The 23,842-nt window shown below is 40.2% G+C and overlaps 1 protein-coding gene across 1 annotated transcript; it reads left to right on the top strand.

Annotated features, from left to right (window-relative positions):
• Positions 1-3,419: 3,419 nt before the first annotated feature.
• LOC112232786 (serine/threonine-protein phosphatase with EF-hands 2) lies at positions 3,420-23,232 on the top strand. Its single transcript, XM_024400001.2, has 19 exons — positions 3,420-3,669; positions 4,874-4,955; positions 8,706-8,714; positions 9,117-9,244; positions 9,851-9,905; positions 10,012-10,187; positions 10,296-10,410; positions 10,580-10,626; positions 10,772-10,938; positions 11,038-11,104; positions 17,412-17,421; positions 17,656-17,840; positions 18,083-18,439; positions 19,425-19,610; positions 20,199-20,341; positions 20,444-20,550; positions 21,902-22,068; positions 22,313-22,400; positions 22,842-23,232. The coding sequence occupies exons 2-19, from the start codon at positions 4,901-4,903 to the stop codon at positions 23,093-23,095; spliced, it is 2,316 nt and encodes a 771-aa protein (XP_024255769.1). The 5' UTR covers positions 3,420-3,669; positions 4,874-4,900; the 3' UTR covers positions 23,096-23,232.
• The last annotated feature ends 610 nt before the right edge of the window (positions 23,233-23,842 follow it).

Here is a 23,842-nt window from a genome sequence, read left to right as displayed (position 1 = left end):
AACCTAACAATAACACTCATAACACTAACCCTAACATCATGTCCACATCCTGGCTCAACCCTAACAATAACCATAACACTAACCCTAACATCATGTCCACATCCTGGCTCAACCCTAACAATAACCATAACACTAACCCTAACATCATGTCCACACCCTGGCTCAACCCTAACAATAGCCATAACATCATGTCCACATCCTGGCTCAACCCTAACAATAATCATAACACTAACCCTAACATCATGTCCACATCCTGGCTCAACCCTAACAATAACCATAACACTAACCCTAACATCATGTCCACATCCTGGCTCAACCCTAACAATAACCATAACATCATGTCCACATCCTGGCTCAACCCTAACACTAACCCTAGCTCCATGTCCACACCTTGGCTCAACCCTTACAATAGCCATAACACTAACCCTAACATCATGTCCACATCCTGGCTCAACCCTAACAATAACCATAACCCTAACCCTATCATGTCCACATCCTGGCTCAACCCTAACAATAACCATAATCCTAACACTAACCCTAGCTCCATGTCCACACCCTGGCTCAACCCTAACAATAACCATAACCCTAACACTAACCCTAGCTCCATGTCCACATCCTGGCTCAACCCTAACAATAGCCATAACACTAACCCTAACATCATCTCCACATCCTGGCTCAACCCTAACAATAACCATAACCCTAACACTAACCCTAGCTCCATGTCCACATCCTGGCTCGACCCTAACAATAACCATAATCCTAACACTAACCCTAGCTCCATGTCCACACCCTGGCTCAACCCTAACAATAACCATAACATCATGTCCACATCCTGGCTCAACCCTAACAATAACCGTAACATCATGTCCACATCCTGGCTCAACCCTAACAATAACCATAACACTAACCCTAACATCATGTCCACACCCTGGCTCAACATTAACAATAGCCATAACATCATGTCCACATCCTGGCTCAACCCTAACAATAACCATAATCCTAACACTAACCCTAGCTCCATGTCCACACCCTGGCTCAACCCTAACAATAACCATAACCCTAACACTAACCCTAGCTCCATCTCCACATCCTGGCTCAACCCTAACAATAACCATAACCCTAACACTAACCCTAGCTCCATGTCCACATCCTGGCTCAACCCTAACAAACATAACCATAACCCTAACACTAACCCTAGCTCCATGTCCACATCCTGGCTCAACCCTCAACCCTAACAATATGTCCACATCCATAACACTAACCCTAACATCATCTCCACATCCTGGCTCAACCCTAACAATAACCATAACCCTAACACTAACCCTAGCTCCATGTCCACATCCTGGCTCAACCCTAACAATAACCATAACACTAACCCTAGCTCCATGTCCACATCCTGGCTCAACCCTAACAATAACCATAACCCTAACACTAACCCTAGCTCCATGTCCACATCCTGGCTCAACCCTAACCATAACCCTAACACTAACCCTAGCTCCATGTCCACATCCTGGCTCAACCCTAACAATAACCATAACACTAACCCTAGCTCCATGTCCACACCCTGGCTCAACCCTAACAATAACCATAACCCTAACACTAACCCTAGCTCCATGTCCACATCCTGGCTCAACCCTAACAATAACCATAACACTAACCCTAGCTCCATGTCCACATCCTGGCTCAACCCTAACCCTAGCTCCATGTCCACAATTTGGCTCAACCCTAACAATAGCCATAACCCTAACCCTAGCTCCATGTCCACACTTTGGCTCAACCTGGCTCAAACCATCATGCTGCCCAAAGTTAAATAAGGTTGGAGTAATGGAGAGGACAGTGTTTCACTATCACATGTGCGTGATCTTTTAAATCAACAAAAGTATGTCTACAAACAATCGTAACAGCAACAGAAAAATTGCTTCAACAGCTTTCTCCAAATACTGGTGGTCTCAACTAACAAAATAATGGATGATCTGACTAGAGAGGTCCAATACCTGAACAACAGTTTTCAGTTCTACCAGGGAGAGGTGGATGTCCTGAAAAAGATTTGCAGTAAAATGACAACAAACTCTAAGTCCACGCGAGATGACGTCAGCACTGTCTGTGAATGAGTGGTGGTCGTAAACCAGATGGAATGGCATATTGCTGCAGAATGCTGGGGTAGCCATGCTGGTTAAGTGTGCCTTGAATTCTAAATAAATCACCAAATGGGTTTGATGGATCGTGGAAAAAGAGCAGGAATAGGCTTTTGTAGGCTACAGTCCAAGCTATGTGTTCCAATGGTGCGACTGCTGTCGGCATCCAAAGTTTATCCAACTTGAATAAACTCTTGGAGGTAAGGATGACAGCAGTGGTGTGGTCTACGGTGATACGGACATCACTTATTATTGATATCTACATAGTGCATTGATGTGAATCACACTGCTGCTCTCTCAATTAGCTATTTGCGCCTTGTGGATTGTGGTTGCTGTGGATGGCTGTTCACAAATCTAAATGTGTATTTGAACCCAATAATGGTTGAATTCAAGAAGTTTAAGCTGCCTATCAATAATTGTTTTTGAAACCAGTGGACAGCCAGTGAAAAGTGCGCTCTTGCAACAACTGCACAGTGTGGATCCCAGCCTATGGAATAATAGTGGGTATTTTATTGCTCAATCTAATTCCTGCTGATAGTTTTCTTTTATCCATAGGCCTAATGTTCAAACTCGCACACTTTTGAGAGACTTAAAGGGGCAATCTGTAGTTGCTAAATCAATTTTTGGACTTATAAATTATATATGTATAATAATAACATATATAATTTAATAATCTGAGAGTGGTTACATTTCTCCAGGCCCATCCCTCAGCTTTTTACCAAAACAATTTTGTTATTTTTTCATTTGTGGATTTGTCCTTTAAACAGCTGCATATTATCAAGATATCAAAGTGTCACCAACAAAAATGTAAACAATAGGCCGATAGCAAATGCAGCATATGGCATTCACTTTTCACATGTAAATAACACTTTTCAGTAGTGCTGAAAGCATGTCATTCCATGAGCGCAGCATTTATTTTTCAACTCGAATCAATGAGCCTAATCAATCCTCCATGACAACAAAATCATAAACAATAGGGCTGGCTAATAAATCCAGATTAAGTTTCCATTAAGTCTTATTCACTCTGTATTTAGAAACCAAGTGAGATCCCCTCAAACAAACACACAAACCTCATACCTAGCAATCACTTCGATACCGACAGCTGTAATCAACGATGAAGTCATGGTACGACCCCCAAACAACACACGTTGCCCTTTAACAGGTACAGTATGCCATCCTTCTATATAAAGAACAGTCTACTCTAGCCGCATCAAGTCATTAGCCAGCCTAATCCACTCTAGGCTTGTTGCCTTGATTAAGCCATAATGCCAAACAAGCCACACCAGAGAACAAGAGAGCAACAAGAGAGCTGCCATATAGAATAGCAGCACATGATGTCAGTAGTGAAGTATAAGAATTAAGTGGAAAATATTATTGTCCACCTCACTAGTATGTATGATCTCAAACCTTGACTTGATGTGTGTGGATTGAAGAGAAATGCAAAGGTGCAAATGCTCCAAGAATACATACTGAGACCAACCATTCATGGCCAAAATACTTGGGAACTTGTTGACAGAGTAGCGCCGGTGACCAGGTAAGTTGTTTTTCTTTGAAAAAATCATTTACATTTTCATATGGCTATGTTAAAGGGGCAATTTGCGATATTGCATACTCATTGAGGTTAGTTCAACTGTCATACCCCATCAGAACCCAAGATATATGCTTGTTTTATCGAAACAGTGGCGGCGTGACCGCTTCTTATTGTTCAAAGCGCAGATTGGCCCTTTAAGATGGTCTCTTACCATTTTAGTGTTTCCTGAATGAAAAACGTGGAAGAGAAGAAATAGAAGAAGCAGAAGCAGAATAAAATGAATAGCTCAAATTATTATGGGAAGTAAAATGTTTGATAACAGATGTGATTAATTCAACATGAATTCAATAATGTTCCTCTTGTCAGCTCAATCAGAGAGACTGTGATTGTCAGATGTTTGATAACAGATGTGATTAATTCAACATGAATTCCATAATGTTCCTCTTGTCAGCTCAATCAGAGAGACTGTGATTGTCAGATGTTTGATAACAGATGTGATTAATTCAACATGAATTCCATAATGTTCCTCTTGTCAGCTCAATCAGAGAGACTGTGATTGTCAGATGTTTGATAACAGATGTGATTAATTCAACATGAATTCCATAATGTTCCTCTTGTCAGCTCAATCAGAGAGACTGTGATTGTCAGATGTTTTGTGATATACTTTTCATTTGTCTGTTTTTCCTTGATCTCATGTATATTAACCCCCCTAGTCCTTTAAAAACAACACTGACTTTCCATTTCAGAGACACAATCAGCTTATGAAACACAGAAATCAATACTCACAATGTCATAGAAACAACAGTATTTCCCATAATGGTTTGTTACATGATAGCCACAGGTATATAATTACATTTCAGAAACTGAAAGTCACAATACATATTGTAGACCTTACCAAACTTGCCAAAGGGTAATGTAAAACTGTTTCAACATCTAATTTCATAGAAGTCATGGAATAAGTATGCCTTTATAGAATTACATACATAGTCTCTACTGTAGGATTGAGGTCAATCAATGAGGCCCGAGGTGAGCCAGAAGATAACAAGATTAAAATGTTGTCTCAGGGAACATTATCACCATGCTCTCATTGGTTTCTGTGTAGTGGACATGTTTGTCTGGGTCGGATCTATTTTGGTCTTTCAGTGTTTGGCAGTGTGACATGGCCCAGTTTCTATAAATTGTGATTCTTTATATGTTTGCCTGACAGGAATAACCATTCCTGACAGGAATAACCATGGGATGTGGCGTCGCAAAGTCGAACAAGTTCCATACAAAAAAGGGGGGAAAAGGTAGGCCTAACCTGACAGTTGGGAGTCTTGTTCACTGGCCTTTATGTTGTACAACAGTGGTATTCAAAGTCGGGGTCGCGGGGATACTGCAGTGGGGTCGCAAAAATATTTAAAAAAAATAAAATACAAGAAATAAGGAGTACAGATTATTGTATGGGACAATATACAAATGTTTTTGAGAACGATCATTTGAAAAAATAAATGAGATTGAGTTAATGTAATTCTTTGTTTTGTTTTGTTTAATTAGAATTGAGTTGGATGGGGTCATGAGAAATTCTTGGGGAAAAAATGGGGTCCCTAGAAATTATTTTCAGTGGGGTCTCCACTGAAAAGGTTTGAATACCACTGTTCTACAAGCATGAATCATGTTTACATCTTACTTGTGTCATAGGCTAGCAGGTAGCTTAGCGGTTAAGAGTGTTTGGCCACTAACTGAAAGGTTGCTAGTTCAAATCCCTAAGCTGACTAGGTGAAAAATCTGTTGATATGCCCTTGGGCAAGACTTAACCCTAACTGTTCCTGTAAGTCAGACTGAATAAGATCAGCTGCTAAAATGTCATTGGTGTTGACATATGAAATGTATCATAACCACAATACATCAGGAAGGATAGAAAAAAGCATCCACTGATAATGATTTCCTGTAAATTATTTAAAAATGTTGTATTCTGTTTATCAACTTCAGTAAGATAGATATTCTAACCATACACCCCTCTATTTCTCTTCCATAAAATAATGGAAGTTGCAATCGTCGCAGGTAAACTCAGAGTCCAGTGCCATATCTATCAGTCTTTCTCAAACTATTTTTGTCCCAGGAACCATATGGTTCCTCCTAATCTGAGGACAGTTTACATCAAATCTATTAAGATGCAGTCTGTGATCGCCGAGTTAAAGGGGAAGTTGCTACATAAATTAGTTATGTTTTTACTTATAAATTAGTTATACAGTATGTATCCATTGATTCTTGAAGAGTATAACATATTAATGCCTCGTGAGCTTAGTTCAACTGTAGTACCCCATCAGAAAATATAAGCTTGTTTTACTCCAATGTTTGTAATAAAGTAGAAGCCTAAATGTAAACAAACACTATGTAACCGCAAAACATGGTTAAAACTATCATTTTGATATCATGGATTGTTAGTCCTTGCATCCATAGCTCTGTCTATGTATTTGAGAGTGGTTACATTTCTCCAGCCCCATCCCTCAACTTTTACCAAAATAGGGACTTCACTTTGTTATTGTTTCAACTGCTGATTGCCGCATTAAGCAGCGTAAATGGAACGCAATTCCCTTTTATACACTTTTCTCTCTATGCGTATTCTGACATTGAATTTAAGCATGAGAATATTATGCTATTCACCTGCTATTCGTTTTGGGTGGAGATTGAATAAATGAAGGTGAGGCAGATGTGTGTTTACAGATACCCCGTATTCTGACCTTGACTTCATTCCCTAATAATTCCACTACCTTTACATGTGAGGATTCCATGAATAAGGTCCAACAAACCAGTTACAAATTGATAAGAGCTATTGATGTGAGCTAGGTAAATGAGTAATCCGTTTGGATAAGGGGATTGTAAATAAAAATGACATTTGTTTTAGACTTATTTTTATCTTATAGACGCTGGAGACAAATGTGAAACCACTCATATACTGTGGCAGCAAACTGAAGCAACATATCAACTTTCCCACATTAAAGTTAATATGCTGTACCATTGTGCAGAATTAAAATTGTACAGTCTTTTAACTTGCAGGGATGGGTACTCTCGAATGTCTTACTTATAGGCTATCTCGACTTTCTCTATTTCATATTTCTATCATGATAAATATTAGCCACTCAACTGTCAGTAGGCCTAATAACCACACATATTCAACTGTCAGTAGGCCTAATAACCACACATATTCAACTGTCAGTAGGCCTAATAACCACACATATTCAACTGTCAGTAGGCCTAATAACCACACATATTCAACTGGCAGTTTACTGTAAGGTCCCTTCAGTTGGTATAGCCTACATTTTTATTTCATACTTTGTTTTGTTTACTTTCATTTGCTTCCTCTGTAAATGTCGTCACAGCCATGTGGTTGTTGCTGAGGATCATTAGCTACAGTTGATAACAAGGTTTGAGACATATTAGTGAGGTGGACAAAAAAAACATGTAGGCTAATGAAATGGTTATGGAGCAGAACGCAGACCAAACTGTAACCATTTGAAGCCGGTGGTTAGTGCAGGCAAGTGCAGGCAATAGACAAGGGTATATATAGCCTACTATTGTACACTATTCTCCCTATTATAATTCTATATAGACTTATCTTCCAACATTACCATGGGTTGATGAACTGACTAAGGCAACTTTCAGGATAAGTCAAACCACTGTATTTTTGATTAATCAATATATTTTGTGCATAAAGGCTCTCCAAACCTGTTTTTTCTGATACAAAAAGACTTTCCTAACATTAAAATAATCTACAAGATCAGAGTATTTATTAATCTACCAATTTGTAGTCAAACGGAGACGAATGTGCATATATTTAGATGACTTTCTTTCATTGATTCCTGATATTCTGAACCCGCTCTCTCCATATATTCTAGTGAGTCTGTTGACAAAATTCAAACTAAAAGGGACACCGTAATTAAAGGGATGGCTCAAGATAAATGTACTGGAAACCTTATTGAATGAAAACTCTACGAGAAAATATGTTGGCCAGCAAGTAGGAGGGTTTTCAGCAGTTGAATTACATTTATTTCGAAGGTGCAAGGTAACCACTCCTGCAGAGCGCTCTAAGTGACTGAATAAGGTAAGTCTGAAAACCAAATACTGAGAAGTGCATAGGAAAGGCGTGCATAGGAAAGGCGTGCATAGGAAAGGCGTGCATAGGAAAGGCGTGCATAGGAAAGGCGTGCATAAGAAATAGGAAAGGCGTGCATAGGAAAGGCGTGCATAGGAAAGGCGTGCATGGGAAAGGTGTGCATGGGAAAGGCGTGCATGGGAAAGGCGTGCATGGGAAAGAATGGGAAAGCGTGCATGGGAAAGGTGTGCATAAGAATGGGAAAGGCGTGCATAAGAAAGGCGTGCATAGGAAAGGCGTGCATAGGAAAGGCCTACATTTTCTAAGTCTGAATCAGCCCCTTACAAATTAGTAACATATTGTATGAATTGGAATTCTTAACATATCATACGAATTGCAAAAACATTTCGTAACATATCATACGAAATGGATGATGTACTACACAATTTAGCAACATTTTCGGGGACCCATTTTGGCTCGTGAGCATTACTTTCAAAGCTACTGGCTGATATTATACAAATGCTTTGGAGCATCACTTTAATGAGAGCTGTCTAAAATTCTGTCTGGTAACCATTTCAGGGAACAATGCCGATCCACCTACTGGAGATTGAGAAACATTGATAATGTATCCATTTCTCCATGCTTTATAAAGACTCCAACACAATTATCCAATTACAGCCAACTAAATATTGATGATGATCTATAGCCGGTTGGGTTGGCTGTAGTTGGATAGATGTGTAGGAGCCTTTAGAGGATGTGTGTGCTCTTTTTTTATTTTAGCGATGTTCAAGCAATTTCTACAAAGATAAAGTATTGCCCTCTAGAAAACGTAGACCAATTTGCAGTATACACAGAATAATGGTGACTTTATTGCCTTTACCTCAAATCCTAACCTATTTGTATGTGTGTGAAATAATGTAATGTATTTTCTCTTATTTTTCTGTATCTGCAATGCTACATGAAGCCATCACATGTAAGCCCAAATGCTTCCCTTCTATGTTGATGTTGTTTACTTGTAAGGTAGCAGGGAACAGGAAACAGATGGAATGTTTACTGCAGGGTCAGTCTGGGTCAAAGGTCAAGGATGTAGTGGTCTGGCTTTTGTTGGACAGTATGTTGTTGTGTCCCATTAGCAAATGGTGGACTGGGACCAGAATCTGTCCAGGTATTTGTTACACAATGTCCAGACCTGGCATTGATAAATCAGGGCAATCAATGATCTGTCCTTGTTATAATACTGTTGTGATTATATATCTAATACTCTACTGTTGTGACCCACCTAGAGACATACAACCACATAATGCATGAACATACACAGGCATGTTCGTGGGTCTAGGTCTAGCACTGAATGGTCTCTCTCTATTCTGTCCAACAGCGATGAAGGCAGCTGTGTTGATCCAGCGCTGGTACCGTCAGTATGTGGCTCGTATGGAGATGAGACGCAGATACACCTGGAACATCTTCCAGTCTATAGAATACTCTGGGGAGCAGGCCCAGATCAAAGTGAGACACTGTAGTCACCCTGTATATTAGTGTACAACTGCCAGAGACTTTATGGCACAGTTGGTAGTGCACTTGCCCTGCAATTACATGTTAGCTGGTTCATGCCTCTCCCCTCAGATGTTCCCCATGAATTGGTACACTACCTTCGAAGCAGTGGAGGCTGCTGAGGGGAGGATGGCTTAATAATAATGGCTGGAACTGAACAAATGGAATGGCATCAAACCATGTGTTTGATGTATAGGATACCATTCTGCTCCAGCCATTACCACGAGCCCGTTCTCCCCTATAATGGTGTAACCTCCAATTAGTTTCCTCCTGTGCTTTGAAGGACATGGCATATGAAAGTAGAAAAATAAGAAAGTAAAAGATTGATTAACATTAGATGTTTTTTTAAGAGAAAATGCAATATTGCAGGCTAATACATTTTCATTTACATAGCAAATAAATCATCCAAAAAGTGCAATATTAGTATTTACTTTGTGTGAGGAAAGGTTTAATACATAGTAATTCAACACAATCATACAATTCCCCTGGTGAATGGCTACTTATAGAATACTTTGTGAAACTTTGCTAAAGAAAATGTCTATCTCTCTCTTCTCTATGCAGCTTTACAATTTCCTTGGCTACCTCATGGACAACTTCAACCCAACTAGCACTGAACGTAAGACTTTCCCTGCCCTTCTGTTGTGGCTTTTGTATACAATTGGGACCCTTATTTCTGTTTTCACGAAAGTTGTCATATTATACCTGTGGTTTCTCCACTACAGGCAACTTAATCTCCCACATATTCAGAGAGAATGAAGTGTGCCGCGATACAGAGTGGGAGAGGCACTTCTGCTATAAGAATATTGAGGTGCCAGAGATCTACTCAGGTCCCCGTCTCATCTTCCCTCTGACTGTGGAACAAGTGGCTGCTATGGTAGAGGCCTTCAGGAATAAAAGAGTAGGTGCATTTATGTACAGTCAGAATGAAATTGATTCTCTGTTCCTAACTATAGAGCTTTAGCTTTATCACAAATCCTCTTCACTACACAACTGTTTCTCCCAGTAGCAGCTCCACTCTCGGTACGTTCTCCAACTTCTCCTGGAAACATGGAAGTTACTCCGAAAGCTGCCAAACATCAGTCGAATCTCCACCTGTCACAGCAAAGAAATCACCGTTTGTGGTGAGTAATAAATCACCACAGTTTTTTGTTGTTGTCTCGATTCACCTCATTGAGGAGAGCAACCCTTTTCAAATGTTTTTTTTTATATACCTTAAATTATACAAATATTGGTAAATGATAAACTATAATAGTTATATCAGTGTATTGATACAGCATTGTTTCATCCAAGGTGATTTACATGGGCAGCTTGAAGACCTGCTGTTGATATTTTACAAGGTACTGTGCGTCACCTGCTACAATTTATCAGCTAAATACATATGAAATGAAATCATTATTTTTGTTGAAACTTTCCCCCATAATATATATGAAGATATACATTTAAGATATTCATAGTCTGTTGTGTTTATTGTTTCCCCTGTAGAATGGCATGCCATCATTGGATCGGCCATATGTTTTCAATGGAGACTTTGTTGATCGAGGCAAAGATTCCATTGAGATTCTCCTCATCCTTTTTGCTTTCCTGCTCGTGTATCCAAACGATGTTCACCTCAACAGGGGAAACCATGAAGACCATATTGTCAACTTGAGGTATACAGTCAAAACACTGATCATGTACCAATTCAATCTATTTAATCATTTAAACAATCATATATTTTCAACTCTGGTATCTCTTTGTTGTTTGTTTAGGTATGGCTTCACCAAGGAGGTGTTGGGGAAATACAAGGCAGGTTTCATTTTAGAAAAGTTAAATAAATAAAGAACACATCCTGGTGTTGACTAACACAAGATGAACTTGTCGTGGGCAGAAATATTTGACATGTGCATATAATACATATAATATATTTTATAATAATATATAATATAATACAGTGCATATGATATTATAAATACCTCACATGCGACTCGTAATAAGACCTAGCAATTAGCCTATTAAAATGTTTATCTGACTCCATAAATTCAATGAGCAATATGCAAGAGACTACAGTTGAACCATGCACAATAAAGTATTATGGATTCAATAATATAATAATACTTTTAGAAAAAAATGTTCTTTAATTTGCAATCAGTAGCAACTAGGAGAATAGAAAGGTTCAGAACTTTTGTGAAACATAACACAGTTGAAAAATATATGCCTAATAAAAAAGTCAAATAAATGAATGGTGTTAAGAGATAGATGGGAGAGGTTGAGTGGAGCTGAAAGGGTGGGATTAAAAACAAAATAACTAATGTGAAATATACTGTATATAGGTTGTATATAGGTTCAGAATTTTGTGACTCAGCACAGTTAAAAATATATGGCAAAATTGAACTGGATGGGCTTCAGAAATAGATGGGAGGGGTTGATGATATTTGAAGGATGGGATTAAAAACAAACAAAAGATAACTATTGTAAAATACACTATGTCTATAAAATGTATATAGTATGTATAAGCTGGAAGTAATTAGGGGAGGGGTGGTAGGGTTAGGAGAAAATAATAAAGGAACAAATATTTAAAAGAGATATGTATGTATACATGTGTACAGATACGTGTAACCACAGAGATCATACATACAGTATGATCAAACGTTTGGACACACCTACTCATTCAAGGGTTTTTCTTTAGCTTTACTCTTTTCTACATTGTAGAATAATAGTGAAGATATCAAAACTATGTAATAACACATATGGAATCACATAGTAACCAAAAAAGTGTTAATCAAATCAAAATCTATATTATATTTGAGATTATATATATTTACAAAAAAATATATGGGTGATTGGAAATGATGCAGACAATTACATTGACGAAAGCTACAATCTATCTGCACTATTAAAGCTGATCCACCTCCGGAAGAAAAGAAACAACTATTATGGGTTTAGCTGACTAAGATCAATGAATGGTCATGAGAAGTGAATATCAAAGCAAGTATTATTTAATAACTTTATAAAATAAATGGGTTCTCATACAAGGCATAAAGCTTCATTTACAAGGCAATACTGAGATCAACAAAGCATTATTCTAGCATTATTCTAAGGTTAATTTACAAGGCAAAGCATGGAGAAAGAGATGATTATGCCTAGGAAATGAGAATTGATCATACAACCTTCCTCCATGGACTGGTACAGGATAAGAAAGAGAGCAAAGACATTTAATTCAATTTATAACATCTGAAGGTTATACATTGTAGAATAATAGTGAAGACATCAAAACTATGAAATAACACATACGGAATCATGTAGTAACCAAAACAGTGTTCATCAAATCAAAATATGTATTATATTTGAGATTCTTCAAAGTAGCCACCCTTTCCCTTGATGACAGCTTTGCACATGCCTGGCATTCTCTCAACCCGTTTCATGAGGTAGTCACCTGGAATGCATTTCAATTAACAGGTGTGCCTTGTTAAATGTTAATTTGTGGAATTAGGGATCCTGAGTGGGGTAGTAGTCTAAGGCACTGCATCGCAGTGTTAGAGGCAGTGCTAGAGGGTTCGATCCCGGGCTGTATCACAACTGGCCATGCTAGAGGGTTCGATCCCGGGGAGGGTTTGGCTGGGGTAGGCTGTCATTGTAAATAAGAATTTGTTCTTAACTGACTTGTCTAGTAAAATAAAGGTTAAATAAATAAAAATATGAGTTTCAGCCAATCATTGTGTTGTGACACGGTAGGGGTGGTATACAGAAGACAGCCCTATTTGGTAAAAGACATAGTCCAGAACAGCTCAAATAAGCAAAGAGAAACGACAGTCCATCATTACTTGAAGACAGGAAGGTCAGTCAATATGGAACATTTCAAGAACTTTGAACCTTTCTTCAAGTGCAGTTGCAAAACCATCAAGAGCTATGATGAAACTGGCTCTCATGAGGTCCGCCACAGGAGAGGAAGACCCAGAGTTACCTCTGCTGCAGAGGATAAGTTCATTAGAGTTAACTGCACCTCAGATTGCAGGCCAAATAAATGCTTCACAGAGTTCAAGTAACAGACACATCTCAACCTCAACTGTTCAGAGGAGACTGCGTGAATCAGGCCTTCATGGTCGAATTTCTGCAACAACAAAAAAACACTACTAGAGGACACCAATAAGAAGAAGAGACTTGAGCCAAGAAACACTAGCAATGGACATTAGACGAATGGACTGTCCTTTGGTCTGATGAGTCCAAATGTGAGATTTTTGGTTCCAACCGCCATGTCTTTATAGACACAGAGTAAGTGAACAGATGATCTCCGCATGTCTGGTTCCCACCGAGAATAGTGGAGGAGGAGTTGTGATGGTGTGGGGGTGCTTTACTGGTGACACTGTCAGTGATTTATTTAGAATTCAAGGCACACTTAACCAGCATGGTTACCACAGCATTCTGCAGCGATGTGCAATCCTATCTGGTTTGCGCTTAGTGGGACTATCATTTATTTTCAACAGGACAATGACCCAAAACACACTTCCAGGTTGTGTAAGGTCTATTTGACCAAGAAGGAGAGTGATGGAGTGCTGCATCAGATGACCTGGTCTCTACAATCACCAGGACCTCAACCCAATTGAGATGGTTTGGGATAAGTTTGATCAAAGAGTGAAGGAAAATCAGCCAAGTGCTCAGCATATGTGGGAACTCCTTCAACACTGTTGGAAAAGCATTCCTCATGAAGCTGGTTGAGAGAATGCCAAGAGTTTGCAAAGCTGTCATCAAGGCAAAAGGTGGCTACATTGAAGAATCTAAAATCTAAAATATATTTTGATTTGTTTAACTTATGGCTGCAATCCCCCTATCAGGATAAGTGTCATCAACAACCGCTGAATAGCATAGCGCTACATACAATAAATATTACTATAAATATTTACATTCATGAAATCATAATTTTGAAATTATGCTTTACAGCGAAAGCAATCCAAGCGTTTGTGTAAGTTTATCGATTGCACGATTAAACATTAAGTACACTTAGCATCAGGTAGCTCGGTCACGAAAATCAGAAAAGCAATCAAATTAATCGTTTACCTTTGATGATCTTCGGATGTTTTCACTCACGAGACTCCCAGTTACACAACAAATGTTCCGTTTGTTCCATAAAGATGATTTTTATATCCAAAATACCTCTGTTTGTTTGTCGCGTTATGTTCAGAAATCCACATGAAAGAGCGGTAACGACAACGCAGACGAAAATTCCAAATAGTTTCCATAATGTCCACAGAAACATGTCAAACGTTTTTTATAATCAATCCTCAGGTTGTTTTTAAAATATATAATCGATAATATCAACCGCAAATGTCTTTCACAGTAGGAGAGGGGGAAACAATGGCTGTCCAAATTCTGTTGCGCAAGCAAAACTCATGTGACCACTTGACGCGATGTTATCGTTCTGGCTCATGTTTCAAAATAAAAGCCTGAAACTATGTCTGAAGACTGTTGACACCTTGTGGAAGCGATAGGAAAAGAAATCAGGTTCATATCCCTTTAAATCCAGCAAAGGGAGGCTATGGAACATGGAGTTTTCAAAATAAAAGCAACTTCCTGTTTTGATTTTCCTCAGGGTTTTGCCTGCAATATCAGTTCTGTTATACTCACAGACAATATTGTGACAGTTTTGGAAACTTTAGATTGTTTTCTATCCAATACTAATAATAATATGCATATATTAGCAACTGAGACTGAGGAGCTGGCTGTTTACAATGGGCACCTTTTCATCCAAGCTACTCAATACTGCCCCTGCAGCCATATGAAGTTAACACTTTTTTGGTTACTACATGATTCCATATGTGTAATTTCATAGTTTTGATGTCTTCACTAGTATTCTACAATGTAAAAAATAGTTTAAAAAAAACAAAAACCCTTGAATGAGTAGTTGTGTCCAACTTTTGACTGGTACTGTATATAGATAGCATCAGAGGTATCCTCAGTGAACAAGTTTCAGATAGAAACTATACATGGATACTGTAGTATTATTCAATCACATTCAATATTCTGGATACTGTACCAGAGAGACACAGTTGAAGTCAGAAGTTTACTTACACCTTAGCCAAATACATTTAAACTCAGTTTTTCACAATTCCTGACATTTAATTCTAGTAAAAATGATTCCCTGTCTTATGTCAGTTAGGACCACTACTTTATTTTAAAAATATGAAATGTCAGAAAAATAGTAGAGAGAATGATTTATTTCAGCTTTTATTTCTTTCATCACATTCTCAGTGGGTCAGTAGTTTACATACACTCAATTAGTATTTGGTAGCATTGCCTTTAAATTGTTTAACTTGGGTCAAACTTTTCGGGTAGCCTTCCACAAGCTTCCCACAATAAGTTGGGTGGATTTTGGCCCATTCCTCCTGACAGAGCTGGTGTAACTGAGTAAGGTTTGTAGGCCTCCTTGCTCGCAGACGCTTTTTCAGTTCTGCCCACACATTTTCAATAGGATTGAGGTCAGGGCTTTGTGATGGCCACTCCAATACCTTGACTTTGTTGTCCTTAAGCCATTTTGCCATTTTGGAAGTATGCTTGGGGTCATTGTCCATTTGGAAGACCCATTTGCGACCAAGCTTTAACTTCCTGACTGATGTCTTGAGATGTTGCTTCAATATATCCACTTAACTGTCCTCCTCATGATGCCATCAATTTTGTGAAGTGCACCAGTCCCTCCTGCAGCATAGCACCCCCACAACATGATGCTGCCACCCCTGTGCTTCACGGTTGGTATGTTGTTCTTCGGCTTGCAAGCCTCCCCCTTTTTCCTCCAAACATAACGATGGTCATTATGGCCAAACAGCTCTATTTTTGTTTCATCAGACCAGAGGACATTTCTCCAAAAAGCACGATCTTTGTCCTCATGTCCAGTTGCAAAGCGTAGTCTGGCTTTTTTATGGCAGTTTCGGAGCAGTGTCTTCTTCCTTGATGAGCGGCCTTTCAGGTTATGTCAATATAGGACTCGTTTTACTGTGGATATAGATAATTTTGTACCTGTTTCCTCCAGCATCTTCAGAAGGTCCTTTGCTGTTTTTTCTGAGATTGACTTGCACTTTTCGCACCAAAGTACGTTAATCTCTAGGAGACAGAACGTGTCTCCTTCCTGAGCGGTATGACGGCTGCGTGGTCCCATGGTGTTTATACTTGCGTACTGTTGTTTGTACAGATGAACGTGGTACCTTCAGGCATTTGGAAATTTCTCCCAAGGATGAACCAGACTTGTGGAGGTCTACAATTTTCTTTCTGAGGTCTTGGCTGATTTCTTTTGATTTTCCCACGATGTCAAGTAAAGAGGCACTGAGTTCGAAGGTAGGCCTTGAAATACATCCACAGGTACACCTACAATTCACTCAAATTATGTTAATTAGCCTATCAGAAGCTTCAATATCCATGACATCATTTTCTGGAATTTTCCAAGCTGTTTAAAGGCACAGTCAACTTAGTGTATGTAAACTTCTGACCCACTGGAATTGTGATATATTGAATTATAAGTGAAATTATATGTCTGTAAAAAATTGTTGGAAAAAAGTACTTGTGTCATGCACAAAGTAGATGTCCTAACCGACTTGCCAAAAGTATAGTTTGTTAACAAGAAATTTGTGGAGTGGTTGAAAAACTTAATGACTCCAACCTAAGTGTATGTAAACTTCCAACTTCAACTGTTCATTTTGGCCCCCCAGAGGAGGAAGTGCTGAACAGTCTTTGGGCATTGTCCTATTGTTCCTGAACCATTTGCCATGCTGCAGCTCCAGGTGACAGAGAACTCACAAATTAGGGCCTTGCCCACAAGCTCACTGAAGTCTGATGTCAGTCTCATGTAGGACTGTAAATACGTGCAGGATGTTCAGAATAGTTTGTTGACCATATGGCATTAAATCCTCTTTATCCTACTTATAAAACGTCAGGAAAATCTCTTTGCTATCTAAATAGTATCTTTATTTAATACTTCGATAACTTGGAATCACAACTATAAACTGCAATTGGCTCGCTCATTGCTCAGAGTTTAAAAGGGGTGTATTTCCACATTAAATGTGGGTCACTCACTGACTCGTAACGTCCAGTTAAAGGATTAAGAGGTTGCTAAACAAGATGACTCAAGGTCATCAGTGTTCTCTCAATGTGCCGGTTACAGGTTACAGCGAGTCAGGATGATCAGTGGCTTTACTGTACTTACGCCCACGCAGCAATGCACTCTTGGATCTTTACCCAGATTCTAAACATGCATCAAAACAGTACAGCTAAAGTGATTATTTGTTCACACTGGTTTAAAAACCAGATCAGTTTGACATACATTTTTTAAACACAATTCCCAACTTTGCTGGCACATATAGGGACAAAATGTCACACTCGTCTCATCTATTCAACAATGCAGTGAGGAATTATAATTGTAGTTAATTTCCCTTGTCCTCAGATGCACGGCAAGAGGATCCTGAAGCTGCTTCAGAAGATCTTCAGCTGGTTGCCCCTGGCAACAGTTATCGATCAGAAAGTGTTGATCCTGCATGGGGGCATCTCCAACACCACTGACCTCTGCCTCATAGCCAGAGTGGACAGACACAAAGTAAGTGAGACTTTCTCTAGACAAATGTAGTTTCTATCAATCAATCAATCAAAAATATGGTGGAACATACACTGTACAAACACATGAAGAAAAGGGAAAACGGTCAATTTCCACGGACTGACAAAGAGGACAGATGTAAATGTTAATAAATTATTTAATATAATTGAAATAATGCCTTTGTGTTCTCTCTCCCTCCCCGTTTCTCTATCTCTATTTCTCTCTATTTCTCTGTCGTCTCCCAGTACGTGTCAGCCCTGAGGCCTCCTAAGAAGAGGACACAATACCCAGTGAGTCAGACCTCTGTGGACTTGGACATGGAAGACGACCTGTCAGGCACCAAGAACAACCAGCGCCGGGTCTCCCTGATCAAGGCCAACTCCTTCGGACCCCGGGATGGCTTCCAGCGCCGCTCACTCCAGGACTTTTCCGGCAGGGTCCCCCGGACCGTTGACGAGGAGATAGAGGTGCGGCGGAGGCAGTCCGGCTTCATCAAGGGCGGCTTCAGCCACAGTCAGGGGGAACTCAATAACCTGGCCGTCTCCTCAGCGTCGCAGGAATCCACCGACACAGCAGACACTACCGTAGAGGAGTGGAAACAGGTGAGGAATTCCAGCTGGGGATGTGTTGTAGACTAGAGAGGTCGTTTGGTGAGCTGTGCTGTGTGATGAATAACAGTAAACCTTGTCTGAGACCTGACGACTTTAGCCTTTAGCTCTATACAGGTTCGATACTCAGTCAGTTACTCATGATTGGTTGTTAAACACCACCTCAGCACTAGGAGTGCTCTATGCTCTGTTTGTGTATGTCGCAGATTGACATTTATTGTCATGATTCTTTCCCTTGAGCCGGAACTGAGAGGTTTCCACTAGATCAAAGGTAGGCAACCCTGGTCCTGGAGTGCCGCAGGCGCTAGATGGACCAGCTGCAAAATTGTCTATATCATACAAATTAATGAAAACAAAAATTGTAGGTATAAAATCAGGTTTTATTACTTTTTGGCTGTGCCAGTTAGTCACCACTCTGCAGAGCTGCCTCCAGGGCAAGACTCATGACAGTAAATGCCAACCTGCCTTACAGTCACTTACTTAGTCACAGACAGACTAAAACAGAGGACCGTTAATCCGTCAACCTGAATGACAATCTTGTTTTCCAATTTGCCATCTGTTTTACAAGCAGACACTTTTCAGGACAAACCCTCATTTTACAAGAGGAGCCAACTACATTTTGTTTTCTTCACTTTAACTCAATGGTGAAGGTTAATGTGTCTTACAGTACAATAGTTATTCAACTGAATCCATCACAGTATTGTAAGGAAAATCTGTCTCCTAAATGGTGAATGATTGTCAGCAGTATGTAGTATATACTCTGATATAATATAAGCGCTAGCTAAAAGTAGTGTACTGTTAAGGGAATAGAGTGTCATTTGAGATACAACCATGATCTTCTCACCTCTATATCTACTTATAGCCCTATGCTAGTCATCTGTTTACTGTCATTTTTGTTTTCCTTATGATAGCCTATTGTAAAGTCCTTGGGTCTGACAAAAATGCTAATAATTTTACAATGTATTATTTATATGACTAGATTCTGGACCTACTGTGGAGTGACCCCATGTCTCAGAACGGCTGCATACCCAACGAGGTGCGGGGAGGAGGCTGCTACTGGGGGCCAGACGTCACCCAGGACTTCCTGGACAGACACAACATGCAGCTCATCATCCGCTCCCACGAGTGCAAGCAGGATGGCTATGAGTTTTGCCACAACCGCAGGGTGAGAACAGTCAGGCTAAAGGTGTCTAACGGATTACATAAGATGGGTAAGACTAGGGCCTCTATCCAAACAGTGTCTCAGAGTAGGAGTGTGGATATATTACACTTCCACCTGTCCATATAACCATATTCATCATGATCTAAACGGCAAATCTGATGTCAGATCAGCAATACTCTGAGACGTGACCTGATCATAAAACACTCTAGACCCTCCTTATATTCTATAACTAGGGCCACAAGTTTGTCCTAGTCAGGTCATGTGGCCAGGAACAACTCCTGGCCTTGGTAATGGCATATTTTGAATGCTAAGTCCCATTTATGCCCACTGCCCTGTCGTGACATAGGCCTACACTAAAGTCTTATCTCACTTGGCAGAGGGGAGCAGTTGCTCCACCATACTTTTGAGCTAATATTCTCTAGGAGTAACAGGTGCCAGTAATCAGTTCCGGTGAGCCTACATTTGCTGCTCACTTGCTTTAGTCAGCCTACATTTGTGTGCTTTGAAAGTGCAGTACCAGAGGTTTCTGGAAACTAAAACACTGCTTTTCACTGTTTGGTAATTCTGTATTGTTTACAATTTGTACAACAGGTCCTCACCCTGTTCTCTGCCTCCAACTACTATGAAGTGGGCAGCAACAGAGGGGCCTACGTGAAATTGGGACCAGACCTAGTGCCTTATTTGATTCAGTACCAGGCTAGCAGTATGACTCGAGAACTCACCCTCAGGAAAAAGTAAGCTACCACAGACAATGGAAAATAATTTAGATTAATAAAATTAAGATGATTAAATTGATGTCGACAGAGTTTGATCTGTTCTCCCTGTCTGGACTACAGTGTGGGGAAGGTGGAACATTCAGCCCTCAAGGTCCTGCGGGAACAGCTGTTTGCACACAAGTCTGACCTCGTCAGTGCCTTCCAAGAGTTTGATAAAGACAAAACAGGTGTCGTATCAATTGACATAGCCATGATCAAATATTCCCCCAAAGGATTAAGATTTATGTGATTTAATACAATTTACACCCATTAATTGTTTATACTCATATTTCATGAGACATAATATCTCTTATTTTGTGGTTATTTTGGGGGGGAGATTAGATCAGCTATGAAATTAGCAGATAAAATTTAAGTCTATCAAATTACATTACTTGAATCCTTTTGGATTCTTTTTTTTCTACCACCCCTTGCCCTGGTTGGAGAACTCGTTCTCGTTCTCTCAAAACCACATAAAAAAAACATACTACGGTTTGCAACTGCACATGAGGACAAAGATCGTATTTTTTAGAGAAATGTCCTGGGGTCTGATGAAACAAAAATATAACTGTTTGGCCATAATGACCGTTCTGTTTGGAGGAAAAAGGGGGAGGCTTGCAAGCCGAAGAACAACATCCCAACCGTGAAGCACAGGGGTGGCGGCATCATGTTGTGGGGGTGCTATGCTGCAGGAGGGACTGGTGCACTTCACAAAATTGATGGCATCATGAGAAGGACAGTTAAGTGGATATATTGAAGCAACATCTCAAGACATCAGTCAGGAAGTTAAAGCTTGGTCGCAAATGGGTCTTCCAAATGGACAATGACCCCAAGCATACTTCCAAAGTTGTGTCAAAATTGCTTAAGGACAACAAAGTCAAGGTATTGGAGTGGCCATCACAAAGCCCTGACCTCAATCCCATAGAAAATTTGAGGGCAGAACTGAAAAAGCGTCTGCGAGCAAGGAGGCCTACAAACCTGATTCTGTTACACCAGCTCTGTCAGGAGGAATGGGCCATAATTCACCCAATTTATTGTGGGAAGCTTGTGGAAGGCTACCCAAAATGTTTGACCCATACTAATTGAGTGTATGTAAACTTCTGACTCACTGGGAATGTGATGAAAGAAATAAAAGCTGAAATAAATCATTCTCTCTACTATTATTCTGACATTTCACATTCTTAAAATAAAGTGGTGATCCTAACTGACCTAAGACAATTTTTATTAGGATTAAATGTCAGGAATTGTGAAAAACTGAGTTTACATCTATTTGGCTAAGGTGTAAGTAAACTTCCGACTTCAACTGTATATATATGTACATATATATATATGTGTGCGTGAGTGTGTGTGTGTGTGTATCTCTCTCCCTTTCTCCCCTCATATATATATATACATATATATATGTGTGTGTGTGTATATGTATGTATATATATATATATATATATATATATATATGTGTGTGTATATGTATGTGTGTGTATGTATATATATATATGTATATGTATATGTTAAGCAGTCCCCTCCTCCCTGTCTCCAACACAGGGCAGGTGTCTCTGAATGACTGGGCTACGGCGGTAGAGAGTGTGCTGCGTCTAGGCCTACCCTGGAGGATGCTGCGCTTTCAGCTGGCCACCTGCAAGACCCCGGGGGGCATGTTGGACTACCAGGAGTGGTTCCAGGAACTTTCCATAAAAGAGCCACAAATGGAGGTAATGGCATGTTACGTCTGTCATTTAACTTTCATATTGACGATACTGATCAAATCCTTGTGGATGTACATACTTCTGTCCCAACAGGCTAATTGTGTTTGTTTGTCTTGTCCAAGCATACATGGTTATATAGCATTCTGTGGGAACACAGCTGTATGTCATGACACACCTCTTATTTCAAAACCTGATGCCATAGAAAACAATTGGTGTTCACAGACAACTCTCCCCTTGATTGCCTATGCAGCACATCGATCAGGGTTTGCTGGAGACCCTGTACCGCCATCGCGCCACCTTGGAGACCATCTTCAGAATAGTGGATTTAGACAACTCAGGTAACAATACTCCTTTACTCCGCCTTCATTCCATGTGTTGTTTCTTCAGGTGAATGTTTTGATCGCACAAGACGTGATGTCAACTCCCGGTTACCTGTGTTATTTGTTTGGGGCGCATAGTTTACAAACGTACATATGTAAGTACACTCAGACACATGTCGTACTTATTGAGGCCAACCTCCATGTAGTCTGTCTGTAGGGTGTTAAAGCTAACGTCAGCAGTAGGTTGATTTAGGATTACCCCACTGGTCTTCTAGTATCACACCCAGCCAACTGACGCCAGCCCTGCTACTTATCTCTCCCCTCATCCCACTGGCTCTCCATCTCTCCTCCCTTCCCCTCTCCTCCATCTTTCCTTCCCCTCTCTCCTCCCTCTCCTCTCAACGATTCTTTCCTGTCTCTCCCTTCACTCTCTCTCCCCCTCCTCCCGCCTCCCTCCAGGGTTCATCACAATGGAGGACTTCCGTCAGACGTGGAAGCTGCTGAGTGCCTTCTTAAAGATGGAGATCACTGATGAGGCTATCTCGGACCTGTCCGTCACCATAGACACCAACCAGGATGGCAACATTGACATCGATGAGTTCATGGAGGCCTTCCGGCTGACAGACAAGAAAAGCCGGCTGGAGAGGGGAAAGAGCATGTTTATGGGGACCACCACTGACCTGACCAAACTAGAGGGGGACCCCAATATATGAGGGATTAGTTGGACTGGAGGGGGAGCCCAATATATGAGGGATTAGTTGGACTGGAGGGGGAGCCCAATATATGAGGGATTAGTGGGACTGGAGGGGAAGCCCAATATATGAGGGATTAGTGGGACTGGAGGGGAAGCCCAATATATGAGGGATTAGTGGGACTGGAGGGGAAGCCCAATATATGAGGGATTAGTGGGACTGGAGGGGAAGCCCAACAAGTATGTAGTAGTTTGAGTAAAAAAAAGTTTAAAAAACAGACACTATCCACTCAAGACCAACAAACTACTACTAGTGGGAGAAGTTCCGTATGGAGTGAGAGAATGTAAGAGACTGCTTGTTTATTACCTCAGGGGCTACGGAGGTAGCGCACAAACAAACAAGCCAACAAGCTGCTTTGATCATTGACGCACATTGAGACACTGAGACTATGGAGTGTTTTAGCAGTGTCGATTAGGCTAGAAGGTGGATAGCAGACAATCTCCTTGGTGATTAGAGCGTATGGCTGGATTTTATTTTCGTCATAGGTTGAAGTTCAAGAAGACACCACAGAGTGATGTAGTTTTGGATTAATTCAGTATGTATGCAGATGCAGAGGCCAACAATAAATATACACAACATTGTCATAGTTGATATCCTTCCAAGCGGAGTGACTTGCACATAATTTGAAACGTTCAAATATGAAAAACATTGTATTTTTTGCCAGATTCATGTAAATAGATCCGGACTGTTATTGGTGCCTTAGTGATA

The sequence above is a fragment of the Oncorhynchus tshawytscha genome, linkage group LG04, assembly GCF_018296145.1.
Source record: "Oncorhynchus tshawytscha isolate Ot180627B linkage group LG04, Otsh_v2.0, whole genome shotgun sequence".
In the NCBI taxonomy this organism is placed as follows: Eukaryota; Metazoa; Chordata; class Actinopteri; order Salmoniformes; family Salmonidae; genus Oncorhynchus; species Oncorhynchus tshawytscha.
The sequence above is the reverse complement of the archived record's forward strand: the minus strand, read 5'-3'. Positions and strand labels throughout refer to the sequence as shown.